This window comes from Symphalangus syndactylus, chromosome 4 (genome assembly GCF_028878055.3).
Source record: "Symphalangus syndactylus isolate Jambi chromosome 4, NHGRI_mSymSyn1-v2.1_pri, whole genome shotgun sequence".
NCBI lineage: Eukaryota > Metazoa > Chordata > Mammalia > Primates > Hylobatidae > Symphalangus > Symphalangus syndactylus.
Genome location: NC_072426.2, coordinates 41,253,534 through 41,276,400, shown reverse-complemented (window position 1 = coordinate 41,276,400; position 22,867 = coordinate 41,253,534). Strand labels below are relative to the sequence as shown.

Here is a 22,867-nt window from a genome sequence, read left to right as displayed (position 1 = left end):
ATTCTATGGCGTCTGTTCCAGCATTACTATAAAAGTCAAAATAAAAAGTATAACATTAAAAAATTACATTATATTATATTTCCCAGGGAAATGAATTAAATAAAATTCAAATCTGATTTACTAGTCAAAAAACACGTTGTAAACCACGTTTACATAAGGATTCAGGATAAAAAGCTAAAATGTGTGAAAAGCTGTGGTTAGTCTAATCAGCCACTAGATGTCACTGCTTCTCCATAGAAAGACAATTTACAGCGTGTCTACTTAGGTAGTTCACTCACCAAATCAAGTAAAAAATTGTTTAAATTCTTTGAAAAGATGTAATGTCAACATCCTTGGAAAATACAAACTCATTTCAATGGAATATATCTTGCATAAGTATTACTTACAAGACTGTGGCACTGGGACTATTTAACTACATGCTGTGGTAGCACTATGTGTACTGGGTTTAATAAAAATGGAAAAAAACTCACATGCAGTTTAGAGACTAAATCCCATTTCTTCTCTGTTTTGGTAAAGCAAAGTATTCTGTGTTCTGTTGTGTAGTTCAACAGGTCAGGCTTTTTTTTTTTTTTTTTTTTAACTGTTGTCACCTTTGAGGGAAGTCCAATATTTTCTGTAAATATGTACTAGAAAATAAATATCAATCACATTTCTCTAATCTGCATGAACTTGAAATACTTATACAAATAGATTTATGATATGTAGTCCAGAAAGTACCATGAGATGGAGGTGAGGAAACAACTTTTGAGCAGGAGACTGGCAGTTGGCGTTTTAAAATTTACAGTGGTAAACTAGTTATTAAATCTGCAAGAATTATATATCTGTGCTTAGAAGATACTGAGAACTACAGAAGATTCATTCTCAAAGAGTGAGGAGGAAGAAAGAACTTTTTTTCCCATAATTTCATGTCCCAAATCAAAATGAGTTTTACCACCTAAGGGATTTTATTTTCGTTCTTATCTATTATTATGTTTATTAGGAAAGTTAGGCATTAAAAAGTGACCAGCTTTCAAAATATTGGTGATTCATTTAGTGTTATATTTTATATACCAAGTAGCTTTGAATTTTAGAAATGCTTTTCAATATAGCAAGCATATTTTCTATATACTAGTAGCACCACAGCATCGAGAATTTGCAATAATTCAAAAATATAAGTATTCCTTGCCTAAATATATTTGGTATCCATCACAAGTAAGGCAGAAGGTTAAGTGAAAAATAGAAATGGGGTTCTTCACTTTAAGACTGCATTTCATCAATACAAACATCTTTAGTACAGGTAAAAATGAGGCTAGCCAAAGAAAATTTCTTTTTAAGATGGAATATGTATTTCCTGATGCTTTATGAAAAATGTAAAGTTACAACTTCAGTAAAAAACATCACAATAAGCTCAGTCATCCAGTAAGCTGTGAGGAAGTATCTGCATTATTAATCCATTGGAAATAGGTGACTTTTTGTCATGAATACATGTATATTCAACAATTATTCATGGGTAAATATTGTAGCTACGATGTTTTTCTGAAGTGGCATCTATTGTAAGATTTAATCAATATCAAAGTACCTTGAGAAATCCACTTTAAATATTTCTTTTTCTTTATTGCTTATAAAAGTATGATTTTAATAATCTGGCATCCTTAAAATTTTATTTTATGGTGACTTGCCTAGATTTTTCCTCTCAGCATATGAAAAACCCCCAAACAAGAAAAAAATTTAGTAAAAATAGCCATTCACTTTTTCTTTGTTGCTGCAGTGATTCTGTTTTCAGAGAAGAGGGACATGGCTAAAGATGTAGGGGTTGGCAAGCCAAGTTAAATGAAACAGCCTCAATGTTGCAGTTCCTGATATTTGCTTCTATAATAGAACTGTTCATTTTGGAGGATGAAGGAGAATACAGACTAAATATATCTTTCTAAAAACCTTAATTGACTGTGGTTCAAGTTACTCAAATACGGAGGCTATGATATTCGTGCTGCAGTCAATAAACTTTCACCAATGACATAAAAACATGCATGCAGCTTGCAGATTGCCAACAGGGTCTGTACAGAATTGTACTGATGGACGAGTTCACAATACAGATGAACAGAGGGACACTGTAATATCAGCAATAGAAAAGCAACAGAGAACTGTCATAGTGTTGGTCTTTTTTCCTCTAAGATTCATTTTATACATTTATTAAGGTGTTATCAAAGTCATCCTTTTCAATGAGGCTGTGGGTGGAAGGCATGTCTTGGAATGTGTTCTCTTTACACATCTGAATGAAGTGTCTGTCATTAGGGGACTGGTGTGTGCAGGACATGTAATGGAACACAACAGGGCAGCCTGACAAATCCTGAACAGAACAGGACAGAGCTAAGGATTCTACTAACTACATTAGGGTCTTTGAAAAAAACTGGAAAGAGAAATTCTGGTAAGCTCTCAACCACATGCCTGTAGCAAGCTGCTTTCCAATTCGCGAACCTTATGTGAAAACTCCCTAACTAACGTGAGGTGTGGTGGAGAAATCTGGCTTCTCAATGCTGTTTCATTTATTTATTTATGAAACACACAGGCTAGAAGAAATTGACAGTGAAACCTCTAATCTGATTTTACACAGCTGGGTTTCAGAGACAAGGCTGAGTCGAAAACTTTACATTTTTGTCATCTCCTCACATTTTGCAGTTGTCTGCTTGCAGTATTTTAACCCTTCATCACTTTGTCCCTGTGCTTGCCTTACTGTAATTCAGACACCTCTGGAAACTGCTCAGGTTGCCGCTTTAACCTAGCACCATCTTTTGATAGTTTCCTGCAATTTTCTTTTTTAAGTCAGGCATTGGTTTAAAGGTTCTGCCTGTCTGTAAAGTGTTCCCATAACTGAGTCATCTCCAAGAATCAGCTCAAGCTCTGAGCACCTGAAATCATTCACCTCTTTCCTTGATTTGCCAGTGAGGTGCAAACCTTCTATAACTGTAGATTTGGTCCCACCAGGAGGCTAACAGCAGATGTGGGGGATTACTTATGAAAGAAGTTTTACCTTAAAACAAATGCGACATTAATGGAATCAATAAAGGGTCTTATACAATAGGTATTATATTAAACCGGAGTTCAAGCTTCACATTGATTGTGGTATTTAAATTTCAATGGGTTGTTTATGTATGAGAGGAAAATGACCAGTATTATGAATGCACTAAAACGGACAGAGAAGGATCTTGCCAGCAAAGTGAGAGGGAGAAGGAAGGGGAGGGGGGGCATCGCGTTCCCTTGATAGTCACCAGAGTTCAATAAAGCACCACTTATTTCCCAGCTTTTAAGAGCTCTTTTTATCACAATGGTTCATACCTCACACTCCCTGGAGCCCGATTTGTTATAGTTGCAGGGTCCCGTCCCATTCAGCAGCATCTCGCTGGTCTCCGTGTTGGTGGGTTTATAATCTACATAAAATTCCTGGGTGCTGGGAGTCATTTGCTTTAGGGACTGTCTTTTCTTTTTCCTGTGCCTTCGCATGAGGGAGCGCTGCTGCAGCTGCTTCATGCTCGCAGGGTACCGCTTCCATGACACGTAGATAACCAGCAGGATGACGAGCACGGACAGGAAAAGCGCCACGCTCCCCGCAATGATTTTATGGAAAGAGATGTGCTCGGCGTCAGCATCGGTCTCTGGGCCGGGCTCTGTGGCTCCCACCGTCGGGGGCAAAGGGGGTTTGCTCTCATGCTTCGGCCTGGGGAGCTTGGGCTTAAATGTCGGCTTTGGGAGAGCCCTGGCCAGATCAAACCTCTCTGTAGTACTTTTGCCACAGATGCTGTAGTTCTTAACTGCATCGATCACATTTACTCCTTGCAGCTCTTTGGGACTGGCACAGATAATTGTATTCTCCCTTAGACCTTTAAAACTTTTCAGCCAGTTTACAAGGGAGCAAATATTTCTGCTGCATTCCCATATATTCCCAGCAAGACTGATGTCATTGAGGGATATCCAAGAATCCAAAATCTCTTGACCAATAAATGTGAGCTTGTTGGAATCCAGGTTGAGGCGCTGCAGATTTGGGACACACTGGAAAACACTGGGTCCACTGAAAGCTTCGATCTCATTGCCTGATAAATCAAGCCTTTGTAAGGAGCTCCAGGTCCAGGACATGGTCTGTCCTATGACACTGATTTTATTCCACTGCAAGTAAAGGTTCTGAAGGCTGACCAACCTTGGAAAAAGGGCCAGGTTGAGCTTGGAAAATTGATTGTGCTCCAGGTGAAGTTCTTTTAGTCTGATCATGCCAGCAAAGACATTCCTGGCTAAACTTCGGATCCGGTTATATCCCAGGTCCAAAAGTTCCAGGTTGCGGCAGTCTTGGAATATTCGCACAGGGATGGTTCTCAGGGAGTTAGACCGTAAATGTAAACTCAGCAGCTTCCGCAAGCCCCGAAACTGTTCAGATCCCAGAGAATGCAGCTGATTATAGGACAGATCCAAGTTCCGTAAATTTGTCACAGGTCTGAAGGTATTGTTAAGAAAATAGGAGATTCTATTGGAACTGAGAATCAGCTCTTTGAGTCTGCGTATTCCATTAAAAGCATTTTCGTCAATATTGCTGATATGGTTATGGTCAAGGTATAGCCAGGTGAGCTGGTTGAGCCCTTTAAATTGATTATACTTAAGTTTTTGAAGGCTGTTATAGCGAAGGGACAAACCTAAGCAACCAGCAGATATACTTGAGGGTATCTCCTGTAATTTCTGAGATTCACAATATACCATTTTGCCTTCACACCTACAGCCCTTAGGGCATCCTCGTTCGGCAGAAGAAAGCATTGTCAGTAAGACAGTGGGGGCTATAACCAGTGCTACAGCTGATCCGCTCAGTAGCCTAATTACATTGAAACCTGGAAATAAAAACAACTTAGAAAAGTTATCCCCCCAAAAAAGAATTAATCTTTAATCAAGCAAAAATAGGCATATATTTTTCATTTTTAAAAATTTAAATCTAGATAACATTTAACATCACATATTATCTCTTTGTAATTAAAGAGAATTGTCTTTAGTATTTTGTTTTCTTAAATAGTTAAACAAGGAAACGTGCCACTAAGCAAATAAATTCATATGGTCTTAGAGCAGAGCAAGATAATCTCTAAAATAATTAAGGCAGAATTATTACACACACTAGAGGTTTTTTGTTTTTTGTTTTTAAGAAGGAAAGAAGAAAAATGACAAAACATACCCATCCTTTGTATTGTTCAAAGGTCGTCCTTAGGTCTTTTGCTTTGGCTTAGGGGCCAGTTGCATGACAGCCCCTGTCAGCTGCACTGTAGTGAGTCAGGGCTCGCTGACACCCAGGAAGAAAAATTGGACCCCTTGGGAGATGGACCGATTTTGGAACATTATTCTTTGCCAGCCACGCAGAACACTCCAAGAACAAATAAATCCCAACACCGCATTCGCAGCAAAACATCAAAATCTTCCTAGGTAATAGGATCTTCATGGATACTACGTTTTTGCATCTTTACAGTTTTTTGGGGGGCGAGGAGGGGGCGGTTAAAAAAAAAACCGGCTCCTACAATTTCTTCTTATCGAAAAACATGATGTATTCCTCCAGGCAATGTGGGGCTACCTGAGCTGCCACATCTGTATTCCATAGCCCAGCAGTTCCCGTGGTGAGCACCCAATTCAGCCACAGAGCTGCGTTGGAGCCCAGAAGGCAGGAGAGCCCCGTACCGCGCACACGCTCAGCTCACTTCTGCAGACTGTCATTCTGAAAGCTGCTCGGACTGTTGCTTTGGTTTCAGTGAATGCAGTCTTATGTAAAGCTGCCCCCAGTGGTGAAGAACATTATGGGCATGTGCAGAAATGTCTCTCTTTTATCTTGCAAATGAGCAGGCTCTCTGCTGGAAAATGAATGATTCTTTCGGGTGGCTCAGTAGGAACTGAATGGTCACCGTGATCAATAACTAGCAACATTTTCTGTGATTTCCAAGTCTTGTTTTACAATTTGGCAACGTCTTTATTGTCTGTGTCCACTTAATTGCTGAACATGTGCTGCCCAGAGTTTTTCTGGAGCTTGACATTAAGTTCACAGACCGAACGTCAATTTTTCTTAACCTCAACGCAGGCTTTAAACTGAAATTTGTAAAATGAATTATTGAGCTTTTCACAGAGAAGCATTAACTGCCTGCCCATTTGACCTCTTGGAGTCACAGTGATTATATTATGCAAGGTGTCTCAGGATGTTAGAACACAAACATTTTGGAATAGAGGGGATGACTGATGACAAATGAATTAATGTGTCCAATAGCCTTTCCGGTTTTCTCACAGATGATATAATTGATTTTATGGCTATGGTTTCATTTGTTGTTTTGGTTGTTGTAATTTTCTTTTAATTAGAAGGGAAATAAACCATTTTAGTGTTAGTATATGAATCAAGAGATCATTTGGTTCATACTTTATTGATGTTGCAGCTATTTATTACACTAATAATATTTATGGAGCACTTTCTAAGTGCTTTAAATGGGCTACGTTGTTTTCTCTTTAAACAATAGTATGATGTGGGTCCTATTATAACCTCTCTTTTAAAGATGAGGAAACAGACTTGGAGAGGTAACTTTCTCAAGGTCATACAGCAAGCAAGTGGTAGAGCTGAGCTTCTGAAGCAAGTCATTCTTATGCTGAACTGCTAACCACTAGATGATCCTGTTCAACAGCATTGTTACCTTCATTTAAAAAAGAAGTCAGTGAAAAGGAAGCCGATTAAAGGATTGGGGCAAGGAAGCTGTGATCAGCAAATCTTTGCTTGTTCTATTACAATTGTCTAAATTTCTTTTGGTCTGAGGTTCCTAAAGAAGTATAAAAACTAAGGCAGGGTAGTTTAGTGATTAACAGCATAGATTTTGGCACCCAGATTCCAACTCCTGGCTACAATTTACCAGCTATGTAACCTTAAGCGCGTTACTTACCTTCCCTATGCCTCAGTTTTCTCATCTGCAAAATGGGCATAAAAACAAAAACTCACTTCATGTTTTGAGACATGTTTTGAGAATTAAGTCATTTTAATATCTGTATGTTACTTAGAACAGTGTGTTGCATGCAATAAGCCTGTGTAAGATATTTGAATAATATTAACTTTATTTGTACTTGCTAGGATTATGTACTGAATATTGACTATACTGACCTTTGTTAACTCACAAAGAACAATTTTAGTGAGCATTTTTAAATACTGTATATGGTGGATTTCTGAGATTTACTCAGTCTTGCCTTCTTTGATGAGATAACTTCCTTTATGTTCATCATCTGAACTTTATCTTTAAAATAAATCTTTTGGTTCTGTGGACCATAACTAATCATATTTGATTCTTTTCATCCCCAGAGTAGAACATAATAACATCTGCCATGTAGAGGCATTTTATTTAAAAATAATGGTATTCTTGAAAAAGTTTGCCTTGTTATTTTTTGTTAGGTGAACTGTCTGTGGAAAACCATGGAGCGTTTTCACATTCTCCAAGGATGAAATGTTTGATAAAGTCTAGTAATGACAATCAAAAGGGGTCCTACAGATATAGTACAATGGATATTACCAATTCCTTGGGCAGTATGTTCTTAACAGGGCAGTGCTTTCCCCCAGAGTTACCTAAGCTGTGAATGCACATGAAACATCAAGTGAGTTTCTTAAAAAGACAGACTTCCCAATCCCTCCCCCAGGATTCTCATTCTAGGGGGATGGAAGAGTGTGTGCTTTTCAATAGTCTCTGATGAAATAAGTTTAAGAAACTCACTGTGAAGGAATGATTAAAAATAATATTTTCTCCTAGTAGGAAGAGAGGGTATGCACACTTAGAATACTGAGATGTAAATTCCATGAGGACAAAGACAATGTTCTGTCTACTTCATTTTTCCTAATATCTACAATAGCACTTGGCACATTGCAAATATGCAACAAATAGTTACTGAAAAAATATGTTTTTATAGGAGTCACAAGTACAATGGATATAGTATAACTGATCATGTAATGTTCAACATTTGTACATGGGATTGAGTCCTGAAAATTTCCTCTGTCAGTGAGACTGGAAACAATTTTGGAGAAAGTATTCTTCAAGGAGGTATATACAAAGACAAAAACTAGAAACTGAGAAAGCTTAGCTGATCAGCAAGTGATCTTTACTTTTCACAGAGATATCTCTTGTCTTCATAGTTAAACTACAAATTTCATGAGAACAGTAAATATGCTTTTGACTATTCCCCTTTGCACAGTACAGAAGGGTAATACTGAACCCTTACCATTTAATATCCCAAATGGGCTTGACAACTTGTATCTCTCAAAAACAGACTAATGGGAATTATATATTGATAACTTCTCTCTCACACCTCTGTTGCTTGAAAGGCTCTGAGTTTTCCCCTCACTCTCCCAGGTAGTCATTGAGACATCTGTTTTGCCCAAGAGCTGCAGAGAGCCACTCCAGAAGGCTGGAGAACCCATTAACTTTGTGCTTATTGCTCATCATACTTTACTTCCCAGTGACAGAAGAACAGAGGAACCCACTGAGAATGTGGGCTCTCACTTTGCTTTTCCTGGGATAAACCTTCTTGAATTATTTACGGTGAATATTATTCTCTGCTGTGTTACACACATTGCTGTTAGTTTTCAGACATTTTTCTGTTATCTTGGTTCCTGATCTTAGTGCATAGTTCTGACTTTACACCTACCCTTTGGATCTTATAATTGATATTTAGTCTTAATACTAACAACTGAGGGTACAAAATATTAGAATGAATAAATAAGACCTAGTATTGGCTAGCACAATGGGGTGACTATAGTCAATAATGAATTAATTATACATTTAAAAATAACTAAAAGTATAATTGGATTGTTTTTTATACAAAGGGTAAATGCTTGACTTAAGGGCATGGATACCGCATTTACCCTTATGTGACTATTACACATTGCATGCCTATATCAAAACGTCTCATGTACCCCATAAACATATACACTTACTATGTATCCACAAAAATAAAAAATAAAATAAAAATAAAACAAAACTATATGATAGGAATGATGTGCTACAATAAAAATTGCTTTGAAGCAAAATATATTGATTGACAAGGAAAAATGTTCCTAATAAAATAATGTTAAGGAAAAAAATACTGACCATCAATCTCTTTCTCAACAGTAATCAGTAGCCACTCTTTAACTGAGTCAGCCTCCAGGAACTGTGTATGGCCCTACCTTGGCACGATCCCTTAAGTCGGCATCACAACCAGGTCTGAGCTGGTTCAGGATAATAAATTGTTTGAAGAGGGAAGATTATCCATGAGGCTAGTTGAGAAATCCAAAACAAAATAATGTGATTCTAAGCCACACTGAATACTTGAGGCTGCAGAAATTACTGCAAAGACATAGAGTAGTCCCTCAAGAGAAAAAGAAAAGACTGTGTTCTAAAAGATTTTAGTAATTTGCCTGTATACTTTTTAAAAGTTTTTTTCTCCTTTTACTTGTCGACTATAGTAAGCTGATTATTTCTGATTTGCCTTTCAGCAGAAGCAAAATTATATTGCATTATGTATTCAGAAACTAGCAACTTCTTTTGCACTTAATATCACATACAGAACAAACCGTAAACTACCTGACAAGTTAAATATCCCCAATGCATCTAGGGCCTTAATGATTTATACAATTATAAAAATAGTGTCATGTATCTAAAGACTTTTTATTTTATTGTGCTTATAGGACTTCAAATAGCTAAACATATTTTGTTTAAATTGGGTAAATAAATCAAATCTCAGTTTGGCAATACTGCCAAATTTTAGTCCAATATGAAACTGAGTTGCCAGATATGAACTTAGAAATTCATAACTGAAAGAGGATGTACTGGTATCTTAACAGTTGTTGACTTACAGATATTTTATTTATTTTACAGATATTTAATTTGAATAACCATTATGTGCTAAACACTGTTCCAGACACTGGGAATACATCTGTGTGCAAAATAAAGGCCTGTGCCCTTGTGAAGATTACATTCTAAAGGGATAAGACAGACAATTAAAAATAAACATATACAGTATATTAGTAGGTCATATGTACTATGAAAAAAAAGAAAAATATAAGGAAGATTGGGAGTGCAAGGTATGAGGTGGGCTGAGTTTTAAATAGGATGGTTAGGGCCATTAAGAAACTGGCCTGAGCAAACCTTGAAGGATATGAGCTTGTGAGACTTAAATGTATATATGGGGAGTGGCCAGTGCAAAGGCCTAACGTGGAAGCAGATCATGTGTTCCATGAACAACAAGGATGCCAATGAGTCTAGAATGGAGAGACCAAGTGATAGAATAATTGAAGATGGAGGTCATGGAGGGCTTTGGATGACATTCTAAGAATACTGTCTTTATTATGGAGAAAATGGGGAGCTAACTGGAGATTTATGTGCAGAGTTAATATATGATCAAATTACCTATTAAAAGGATCACTGCTGTGGATTGGATGTTTTCATTTATCCTCCCCAAAATCCATATATTGAAACCCCAATTCCCAATGTGATGGTATTTGGAGATAGAGCCTTTGTGAGGTAATTAGGTCATGGTACTCGAACCCTCATGACAGATCAGTGGGTTTATAAGGATAAAAAGAGACAGAAATGAGAGAGCTTGCTTCTTCTCTCTCTCTACTACAAGAGAAGGCAGCTATTAAGAAGCCAGAAATCAGGCTCTTTTTGACATCAGGTCTTCTGGTACCTTCATTTTGGACTTCCCAGCCATTAGAACTGGGAGAAATAAATGCTTACTGTTTAAACCACCCAGGATATAGTATTTTTGTTTATAGAAGCACAGACTGACTGAGATGATCAGTCTTAGCAGGGGACACAGTAACGAGGCCACCATATCAATCCAGGAGATAGATGATGGTGCTTGGGCCAGGGTGTTAGCAGTGGAAGTGGCGAGCATTGGTTAGATTCTGGATATATTTAAAATAAAATCAACAGAACTTTTCTAAGGAAATAGAAGTGGAGGTATGAAATAAAGAGGGAAATTAAAGATGGTTCATTTTTATTGGCTAAGCAACCCTAGGGACAGTGAAGCCATAACTGTTTTCGTGGGTCAAATTTTGTGAACAAGACCAAGAGTTTAACACATTTGGATTAAATCTGGATTTGGCTCTCACTTTTCTTCACTTTTATGAGACTTTAATTCTTGAAAATATTTCTTAATCTTAAGCCTCAAAGCACCATGGTGTATTTTTAAATATTTTAAAGGTATTTTTTGAATAGAAAGTGATGAAATGATTTGCAAAATTAGCCCCCAAACAATAGCAAATGGATTTCCATTCAAATGACCTAGACAGAGGCAACATCTTTGCATATGGCCTTGGAGGGCAGTAGAGCCAAAAGATTTGATGAAGATTGAAATGGAAGATTGCATGAAGACTAGGTAAGGAAACATTTGGACTCAACACATGTACTGTTTATTGCATATGTCAGTTGACATTTGGAATTTGGAACTGATTCTGCACAAACTTCTTAGGGTCTCAGTTTGCTCATCTGCAAAATGGGACTCATAAAACCTGACTTATAAATTTTTAAGGATTTTTACTTAGGAACCATTTTTGTGATTTATGTGTAAGTACATTGTACAATATTTATAAAGTGTTACAGATATTTTTGCAATCAGAATATCTATGACAAAATTAATTTTCCCTTGATTCTGTATAGGTTCTGTGGCCATGAGCATATATTAAGGGTTATCAAGGGTCATCAACATGACCAAGGGCATGCCAGAATTTACTAATATTATAGGAAACATTCCTCAGTATTTCTTTTCTACTAAGTTTAATACCACAACCACTTATTATACAGAATACACCATTGATATTCTGTGTATTCGCTTATAAAGTGCTTCCACCAATAGATGCATTTGATTTAGCTTTTGTAAAGAGTTTAATGTTTGTGACCCAACAATATATCAGGGTTGTCAGAATGCCAATATAGAGTTTCCTACAGCTGTGAAAATAATTTTCTTCATTTCTAGTTAGAATACTCATATGCATGTCTACATTTGTAATTATATCCAGATCTTCATCAGAGCATTAACACTTCCCTGAAATATCCTTGATTTCCATCTGCTTGCTTTAAGGCTCCATTAAAAACCCTGTCTGGTCACATATGATTATGAGTGAATATCTCTGACTTAGATAAATGAATAAAGAATATTCCAGGTCCAACCATTAAAATGGTCTCTCAGTGTCTTTCTGGAAAAAGACAAATTTAACGAATGAGACATTACAAGGTTATCCAACATGTCTCCCTTCCATTCACCTGAAGATACATTTATGCAGCAGCATCAATCCATATTCTCAGGTTTTATTGCATTCCTCACTGTCACTTCCTGCAAAGGTAGTCCTAAGGTAAATATGGGAATACGGAAATCTAGCCAATACTATAACCTTCAGTGGCAGACTTCTGAAGGCTGAAAAGACTACATGACTTCAAGGAAATACTTTTTTTTCTTCCTTTCAGTAGGAAAGGTGAAGCATACACAAAAGTAGAGAGGCTAGTATAATAAATATCAACTCCAAAAATTATTACTATTTTGCTAATTTTATTTCGTTGATACTCACACCTCTTCCCACATAAGTGCAATATTTTTTTCTTTCCAGAGTATTTTGAAAGCAAATCTTCAACATATGTCTTGTTTTTTTTTTTTGAGACAGAGTGTCGCTCTGTCACCCAGGCTGGAGTGCAGTGGCGCGATCCCGGCTCACTGCAAACTCTGCCTCCCGGGTTGAAGTGATTCTCGCGCCTCAGCCTCCCAGGTAGCTGGGACTACAGGTGTGTGCCACCACGCCCGGCTAATTTTTTTATTTTTAGTAGGGACAGGGTTTCACTGTGTTAGCCAGGATGGTCTCAATCTCCTGACCTTGTGATCTGCCCACCTCAGCCTCCCAAAGTGCTGGGATTACAGGCGTGAGCCACCACACCCAGCCAACATATGTCTTTATAATCTGTCTCTCTCTCTCTATTTATCTATCTACACACACGCACATTTCAGTATACATTCCTAACTAATAGCCTTTTAATTTAACCATCTAGCATTATTATACCTAACAAAATTAACAAGTTCTTCAAGTAGGTTTGTTTGTATCAAGATCTTAGGAAAAGCCCACACATTGCATTTGTTTTTGATGTATTTGAAATCTCTTTCATTTTGTAATGCCATTGATTTGTTGGATGCCAGGTCGTTTGGACCGTAGCTTGTTCCATGTTCTGCATTTGGTGGTTTTCCCATTGTAGGCTTTAACTTGCACAGAGTCAGTTTTCATGGCGTATATGTTTAACAAGAGTCTATTCATTAATTTGAGCAGAATATCCAGCCCCAAAGTGGATATTTGGGCCATCTATTCATTCTTGGTAGCAGTTTAAGATTTGAAGAACTTTTGAGTAATACAGGACTTAGAGCAAAGTTGTACTTCTACTTTGTGGTATTTATGCCATCAGAGAATTCAGTAATGCGTTAAATGGCAAGTTTGAGAACTTTATTGGTTAACATTCATATCACCAGGATTTCTGTTCTTCACATCCCATCACAATTGCCTTTTTGCCCTTAGTCAGCAACAGCAATTATTTGTTGTTGGTACTTGCTAAACAAATCTGCTAATTTTTGTATTGCCGTTGAAGTGTTCATCTAACTGAGGCACAAAAAATTCTTATCAAGAGGATAGCAATCAAAATTCATTTGTAGTCACTTAAGCTGAGAGAAATCAGTTTTCTAGCTTTTCTTTCAGAACAAATTCCATCAAGAAACATGTGGCACCAGAGTCACATTGTAAAATGTCTAGTTTAATATTTATTCCTAAATTTCCTGTATTTTCTCACAGTGGAGAGAAGACTTTTAGAGGGACTATAAAAACCTCTTAACCAATTTTTTACCTTAATATTTGATGTTTTACTTTGCATCTATGACTGTGCCTTGGATGTAAAGTCAGTCAGTGTTCTTTAAATGGTATCATAACATTTTGCTATATCCACTTCACATATATTCTGATGTAACAAGAGTTTTTGAAGAAAATTTCATATTGTATTTTTAAAGCACTGTATGTAATAGTTTCAACTGGATACACTGGTGTGTTTTGAAATTTGACTTCCTGGCAATTATAGCAGCATTAGGAATTAAATTCCCCAGTCACCAGGAGGAGAAAGATAATAGACAATCTTGATTTTGATAAAGAAGCAGCTATGCCATAGGTTGGTTTTATTTTTATTTCTGAGACAATGTCTGATTTAAAAACATTTTTATTTTAGGGCCCAGACCTGAAAGATATTAAACTTCTGACAAATGAGAATCCCTGAATAGTTTGCAATTAAGTAGCAGAGAACAGGAGTCTGTGGGTGCTTATATTACTCTAAAATATGTCAGCGTATATGTCAAACCGGAGGATCCTTCCTTATACTGTTAGTACTTGGTAGCTGTGGCCATTCCCAGTCGAACAGTTCCCTTAAGAATGTTGGGGAATGCTTAGGATACTCTTGCGACTAACAGCAGAGCCCCCATGTGGCAAAATTGTAACTCAAGCAAAAATTTACTTAGTCCCTGGTAGCAAATGCCACAGATCCTTAATAAAAATAAAATTAACTTGTTTATTCAATAAGTATTTATTAAACTCTTAACACTGTTCTTTGTGCTGGGGATACAGTAGTGAATAAGACAAAGTGCCTTCCACCGGAGGACTTCTTGCATTCTTGTTGATGAGATGGGAAAAATAAAAATAGCTACACACTACTATGTCAACCAGTGATAAGTGCTGTGAAGAAGATTAACAAGGATAAGGGCAATAACTATTTGATACTGTGGCCAGAAAAATCCCTTTCTGAGTTGTTGACATTGGAGAGCAAGTAGGGAGCAACTCACATAATCCTGTCACCTTAGATGTAATCTCCTTTTGGGTTTTCATTGGCCACCAGTAAAAAGGAAAAGAAAATTGTTTTTTTATATACTCCACACTTCTGACACCAGAGTGTGGAGTTTTTCCATACCAACCAATTCTCCAGCTCTCTGGACATCAACTGAGTGTCCTACAATTCAATTTCCCCCCAGCACCTCCTTACCTCTCCCTTACTGATTTTCTTTCATTTCCACTTTGTCTCCAGGCGCCTATGGTGACCCAGTTCTTTTTGGACATTTTTCCACTTATCAACAAATGAATCCTATGGTTTTAGCTGATAATGGCTTATAGTATTAGCTTTCTCAGGATACTTGAAATTTAATAGGTAAATCTGAGAAATGGAAAGTATTAAGGAAGCACAGAGAACCGCATTTTATGCACATACTGTAGCTTAAAAAGCAAATAGGAGAAAAGCCCTGTATTAAAAACGTTCATCGTTGCTCTTCCCTCTCAACTTCTTACCCATTACTCTTTTTAGGTGCAGTCCTTTTATTTTAGCTATTGTTTAATTTTTTTTTTTTTTTTTTTTTTTTTTGAGACGGAGTCTTGCTCTGTCGCCCAGGCTGGAGTGCAGTGGTGCAATCTCAGCTCACTGCAAGCTCCGCCTCCCGGGTTCACGCCATTCTCCTGCCTCAGCCTCTCCGAGTAGCTGGGACTACAGGCGCCCGCCACCACGCCCGGCTAATTTTTTGTATTTTTAGTAGAGACGGGGTTTCACTGTGGTCTTGATCTCCTGACCTCGTGATCCGCCCGTCTCGGCCTCCCAAAGTGCTGGGATTACAAGTGTGAGCCACCACGCCCGGCCTTTAGCTATTGTTTAATTCTTATAATATTTTTGAATTTTGTTGATGTTTTAATTTCTTGCTATTTTAACTGAGGATTCAGTATCATTTACTCTCCCTGCTTCCCATGTTAATATGTTATTATTATGGTATTAAATAAATAGGCCATATGACTCACAGTCACTGTGTAAACAAAGACACCTATGAATTAAGTGGTGTACTAGACTATGTTGCCATTCTCATTCAGCGTTTTGCTTTTCTTGCAGTTTAAGGATTGTTCCTATTTTCTTTCTCTCTCTAGCTCTTTTACATTTGCTGTTTTGTCTGTATCTAGGGCTTGTTGTTTGTCCCAACATTTAAAAATATATGTCAAGGGCCGGGCACAGTAGCTCACACCTGTAATCCCAGCCTACTTTGAGAGGCCAAGTGAGTGGATCACCAGGTCAAGAGATCGAGACCATCCTGGCCAACATGGTGAAATCCCATCTCTATTAAAAATACAGAAATTATCTGGGCATGGTGGCAGGCGCCTGTAGTCCCAGCCACTCAGGACGCTGAGGCAGGAGAATCGCTTGAACTCGAGAGGCACAGGTTGCAGTGAGCCAAGATTGCACCACGGCACTCCAGCCTGGCTACAGAGTGAGGCTCCATCTAAAATATATGTGTGTGTGTGTGTGTGTGTGTGTATGTGTGTGTGTGTGTGTGTGTGTGTATATATATATATATATATATATATGTCAAATGCCTGAGCTTTCCAAACATTCAAGCAATTCAGATAATCTCGTTTGCCTGCAGCACTCCATGTCTCGGCTCCAGTATCCAATTCTAGCTGTGTACCTAGTACTTCACCATTTTCCAGAACAGGATCCCTATTTCCTGGCTTCCATGTAGTTTTTTCTTAGTTTACCACTCATTTTGTTGAAGCACCTTCACTAATAGATTTTTAGGAAAGGGTGCACGTGAAATAAAAATTTCATGTCTAAGTTTTTTAGTACAGTATTACTGATTGATAGATTGCTGTAATGTAATTCTGGGTGGTAAATAATTTTCCCTCAGAATCTTTGAGACATTGAATTACTGTCTTCCCATACTATTCTCACTGTAGAGAATCAGACAATATTCTGCTTCTTATTTCTTTGTGTATGATCTATTTTTTCCTCTGTATGATACTTTCTTCCCGCCTGGTATTCAGAAATTGTATACAGATATACTTTGGTTCGTGCTTTTTTTTTTTCATTAATTGTTGGATACTCAGTGAGCTTTTTAAATATGGAGACATGTCCTTCACGTCACAACAATACAAATGTGTTGTATGTTTCAAAAAATGATCTCTCCTCATTTTTCTTTGTTCTCTGTCTCTGGAACTTCTATTGGACAAATTTTGGATTTCCTGGATTGATCCTTTGGTTTTTCTTTCCTATTTTCCATCTCTTTATCTCTTTCCATCCTGCAGAGTAATGTCTATGCCTTATGATCCAATCTTTTATTTATTTATTACAAATTTTGACCAGATGTCAGAAGATTATGGCACAATCAAATCCAGCAGTGATACCACTGGGTCAAGCAGTATAAATAAAATTAAGTTTTTGTAAATAAAGAAACATTCATTCATGTGCATTCTTTTATGCATTGTCTATGGTTGTCTTCAAGCTACAGTGGCAGAGTTGAGAGATGGCAAATCCTGCAGGCTTAGAATATTTACTATTGGCCTTTTACAGAAACAGTTTGCTGATCCCCCAACTCCCACCCTAATTTAGGTGATCGTATTGGTTAGCTCCATGAGCTCTTTTTACGTTGTGTTTTTGCCCCTTCTTCATAGCATACTGTTACTCTCGTGGATGTGCCATTTTTTCTCACTGTGAGGATATTATTGGCAGTTTTTTTTTTTTTTTTTGGTGGTATACTGCTTGTTGTGGTGCCACTATTTCCTCTGAGGTAATTTAGCCAGTTCGTGCTGGCCCGTTTCATGTTGGAGGCATTTCTCAACTGTTAAGATTCTTCTGTGTTCATGCAGATTAATGAATGAATCACTAAAAACTGATAGAAAGTACCCTGCTGGAGGGCGGATCATGAGGTCAGGAGATCGAGACCATGCTGGCTCACATGGTGAAACCCTGTCTCTACTAAAAATACAAAAAATTATCCGGCCGTGGTGGCGGGTGCCTGTAGTCCCAGCTACTGGGGAGGCTGAGGCAGGAGAATGGCATCAACCCGGGAGGCAGAGTTTGCAGTGAGCCGAGATCATGCCACTGCACTCCAGCCTGGGGGACAGAGTGAGACTGCGTCTCAAAAAAAAAAAAAAGGAGGTACTCTGCCAGTGGGCAAGGTTTTGGTGGTGGATTTTGTGTTAACAAGATTAGACAGAGAGCTTGCTTCAGATACATGTATGTAGACTCCACCCCTACAGCCCCAGAGAAGACTGCCAACAGCTCCTACATGGAAAATGTGCACCAGCTACCAGTGTTCTGGGGGCAAGGCAGGGAAAGGGTGCTGAGTGCCCCAAGTTCAACATGTACATTCTCATTTTAGTCTTAGGTTTTCAGTCCCAAGCCCCACTGCTATGCTTAGTATACTTCAATGTAGCTTTTCAGGTTTGAATTTGCCAGAAAATAAACTCTTTTCTGTTAGAGGGATGGGGTAGTCTTTTGATTGCTTGGGGTAAAGATGGAAATCTGGCAGTTGATCTCGCTCCATGAAGATCAGTCCCCATCTTTTTTGTGCCCCCTACTTCTGGTGCTTCTCATGACCTTTATGGCACAACATAAGGTCCCCCTTCAGTAAGCACTTAGACTGTAGCTGCCTTGACTGTACCATGTATTCTGTTCTCCTAAAGTTTGTAGAAATTGTTCGTTCATTCTTCTTTTCTCTTTATCCTCATTTGTATTCATTTGTCATTGCTTGAGTTTTGATGTGAAAGAGACAATAAAAGCATGCGATCAATCTGCCATGTTTCAGATACAGATTTCTGATGACAGATTTCAGGCATGGCAGATGATACAGGGGGTGAGGGAAGGAGACTGGAAGGATGCCGTATAAATTAAGACTATAGCCCAGGGTTGAAAATGGGAGCTGAAGATCTTTGTAAATGTGAGATGCTGTCCTCCTTTGTTATCCATATCCTCCAATCTATTTTGCACTAGTGTCGTTATAAGGTCTCTTACTATGTACGCATTTCTTTTTTTTTTTTTTTTTTTTTTTTGTGAGACGGGGTCTCACTTTTTTGCCCAGGCTGGACTGCAGTGGTGCTATCTTGGCTCACTGCAAGCTCCGTCTCCCGGGTTCACGCCATTCTCCTGCCTCAGCCTCCCAAGTAGCTGGGACTACAGGGGCCTGCCACCGCGCCCGGCTAATTTTCTTTTTTTTTTTTTCTCTTTTTTTATTAACATTCATTTCCAAGAGTGTGGCCACTTTTCAGCAGCTGAGCACGACAAGGCGAAAAGGTTTCAATGATGAATTCTTGTGTGTGTCTGTAAATTTCATGCTTGTGAAGTTGGATTAATAGCAAGGGAGACTGAAGTCCTTTTGTTCTGCACCCGGCTAATTTTTTGTATTTTTAGAAGAGACAGGGTTTCACTGTGTTAACCAAGATGGTCTCGATCTCCTAACCTCGTGATCCGCCTGCCTCGGCCTCCCAAAGTGCTGGGATTACAGGCGTGAGCCACCATGCCCGGCCTATGGCCTATGTACACATTTCTTAACACAACTTTTAAATTAGAAGAAGCTTGGATATATTGTATTTACTTGTGGCTTCCTTGGCTGTATAGTTCATTAAGGGTGTCTGCCATTATTTCATGTACTCTACTGTGGTTGTGATTAAAATGTTCCCCCATTTGTTTATTTATTTATGAATTTTGAATCATCACTTTGATGAGGTTTCTCCCACATCCTCCTTTTAGCCTAGACCAACCTGCTAATATTAGCAAGCCCAGCAGCCTCCAAAAATGCTAGGAAAAAATATTTTTTGCTACCGTTCTTGGGGGTTATATCTTACTATAGATATTGAGGGAATATATTTGCTGGAAATAGGATGACTCTTCCTGGTGTTGTGTTCATGCACACTAAATTTTCTTTGGCATCTCATACTTTGTATTTATTATAACTTTGCAAACTTAAATGTTTTCAATATCTTACAGGTGTTTAGTTTTCCTGAGCCCAATGTTTCTTCTAAAAAAAAGAACTTTTAATTTTTAATGAAATAGAGAGAATGGAATGTTATGTAAACTTAAAAAAAAAACAAACTATACCCTATTGGTATCTGTATTTATTTTCTTACTTTTTTTGTATCAAAATTTTGTTTTTAATTATTATCATTTATACTTTGGAATACTTTGCTATTTTCAAATTTGTATTTATTTTATAGTAAAAAACTAGAAAACCTGAATTTGATACATATGTGTATCGTTCTGGTGGTGGTGTGGTGTGTGAGGGTGAGTGTGTGTTTACAACTCTAGGAAGTAGAGGTTTACAAGTAAACCTAAATTTCAAATAGGCAGCCACTTATGTATCATCCAAATCTGTATCTTCTGATGATGCAGTATGGGCCTGTATGCAAAATCTGGTAATAGTAATATAAAATTTCTTCTCTTCATTGGCTATATTTGAGGCCAGACTTTTTCTAAAGGCAACAGCCTATGTTGATTCTATATTTTTTCTCTTTATAGTATTTAGTTAAAACCATGAAAATATTTTTGATTTAGTGTATTCAATTTTCAATCATTGTGTTTTCCTTTTGAAATACTCTAGGCTTCTGCCTAGAGAAACCAAAACAGTTAAACATGTCATTATATGTTCAGGCCATTGGCCCTGATTCTTAGGCTTTATATATTTTCTGTGGGTAGTTCTAAAAGACTTGAGAGGTTTTACATAAATTCAAGTGGCTTACAAGCTTTGCAAGTTGAACTTGGAAAATATTGTAGTAATACCAAGTAGTAGTGACATAAAGGCTTAAGAGACTCACATAATTGGGATTTTGAGATTATTTTGTCCAATTCACATTTTACAGATTTAAAAATGTAGACCAGAGAGATGAAGTAACTGGTTTAATTAATATATGACACAGATATAAGACTTTGAGTAGGACCTAGATCCTTTGAGATTAGTCTATTTCTTATAATCATTCTGTCTTCTTTGAAGTCAAATCAATGTTTTTGTATAATGTGAAAAACAGTAGTTGACACTTTATGTAACTTTTTTCCTAACCTCATATAGATTTAACTAGACTACTAGGACTTAAAATCTGTTTTGTTAAATAGAAAGGAAACAAACAAGTCTTCAATTATTCTCGAAGTTTATTTTCTTTGCATTATAATAGTGATATACATTTATTATAAAACATATGAACCATGATCTCGCCATCCAAAGGTAATCTTTACAAATATTGGAAACTATACAAATTTTTTATTAACTTGAATTTAATGCATGGCATTCTTTGCTATGGGCAAAAGAATTCTTTTAAGTTCCTCCTACTGTTGGAAATGTATAGAACAGTCTTTATTAATGTTGAATTATACAGACTTTCCCTTAAGTAACTGAAACGTGCATAATTGGCTCTGAAAAGGAAAGAAATTACTAATATTGTAGCACACATAATCTATCTCCCACATGGCTAGCATAATATTTTAAGTAGGAAGTTATTCCCCTTCAAGTAACAAGGTAAACAAAAGAATTATTGCTTCCTTCTTGTTTGAAATTTGGTTAGGCCTCAGTGGAATGGCTCAAAGGGCAACTTCAGAATAGCCTTACTCCTTTCCCAATATACTATCTAAAATTGCTTACATTGTCGTCTTCTTTAAATCCCCTGAATAGCTCACTGTGACCCCTGGTTAAATAGCGACTCATTGTCATGACGCACAAGGTTGTCATTTCATTTATATTTTTGTTAAAGGCAAACAATTGGTTTTCAACAAGAGTGGAAACCAAATTGGAGAGGGATCCATAGCTTCATTTCAGTGCTCTGCCACTTTGCTTTTCTCCACGTCACCTGTCTTGTGTTCACCTCTGTTCTGCCTCACAGCTCTAGCTTATTCATGGTTTTTGCTCGCCATGGAGTTGGCTTTCCATGTTATCTTCAATGCCTACATGCTACCTTGTGACTGTCTTAGTTGTAATGAAAATCAGTTCATTCTTTAGATAGTTTTCTGTTTAAAATTCTAGAGAAGAAAATTCTGATTTTTTTCCATGCCATCTTATGGGTTGCTATCTGACTTATGAGTTGGCTGTTCTAGGAAAAGGTAATCACCCTAAGTTTCCATCAGATGTGATGGTTAAGGGTAGTGATAAAGTTGGTAGAGTCATACTGTATAAGACTTGGCAGATGCTTTAAGCGAGGCCATGAAGGACAAAGAATTCAACTTGATACAAAGATTATTTACCATCTGGCTTAAATCTACCCTTTTGTCATTACTTGCACTTACTAACCAAGATGCTATGCTACCTGTAATACAGCCACACTGTGAGTATTTATTATTTGTTATTCCCTGAACAAGCCATTTTCTAGCCGACTTTAAATCACTGTTATGCTACTCTCTCTTATTGTAATAGTCTTCCTTTAGTTTTTATCTGGTGAAATCTTCTATAAGATGTATCTAAAACATTATAATTTTCATAAACATTTTCTAGGGATTTTGGTGACTTCCTCATAAGCACTTTTATAAATCATTTATACATGCCATATAAATGCATAGTATTAAATTGTTTATTTGCCCTTTTCCCCATAGAATATTCTTTAAATTCAGGGATTGTGGTGTTTCATTCATCTCTGAATTCTACTCTTGGCAGATAATGGATACTCAATATATGTGTGTTGAAAATAAAACATTAAGATGATGCAGAAGTAGCTACTCCTAATGGCTATATCATTATCATAATTATGGTTCTCTGGGAATACCTGTAGTTGATTCACAAATCTATGTTACCCAAGATGTGATAAGTGCAAGTGGAAAGTATGTACTAAGTGTGAAACTCACTCAAAATTTGGGCCAATTAACCAGAGTACTGGTGTATTTTTCACCATTTGGCAGTCTCTATTTGACTAAGAAGTGTTGCAGATGGATTTTTATTGCTCTCTTATTTGCTTCCAGTCTGAGTAATTGGTTGGAGGAAATTTCCTGTTCTGAAGGAAATTTCATTTGTGTCCAAAGGTAGTGATTTATTTATTTATTTATTTTGAGATGGAGTTTTGGTCTTGTTGCCCAGGCTGGAGTGTAATGGC

At 37.4% G+C, this 22,867-nt stretch overlaps 2 protein-coding genes across 6 annotated transcripts in view; one reads left to right on the top strand and one right to left on the bottom strand.

Annotated features, from left to right (window-relative positions):
- The window catches only part of LRRTM3 (leucine rich repeat transmembrane neuronal 3), a 180,595-nt gene extending 171,487 nt beyond the window's left edge, over positions 1–9,108 (bottom strand). Inside the window, exons 1-2 of the mRNA XM_055274453.2 lie at positions 5,180–9,108; positions 3,313–4,844 (exon numbers count right to left, since the gene is read on the bottom strand). Coding sequence (XP_055130428.1) covers positions 3,313–4,844; positions 5,180–5,183 — 1,536 coding nt within the window. The 5' untranslated portion in view covers positions 5,184–9,108. The remainder of the gene's footprint in view (positions 1–3,312; positions 4,845–5,179) is intronic.
- Positions 1–22,867, top strand: part of CTNNA3 (catenin alpha 3) — a 1,903,490-nt gene that overhangs the window by 841,260 nt on the left and 1,039,363 nt on the right. The window lies entirely within an intron of this gene.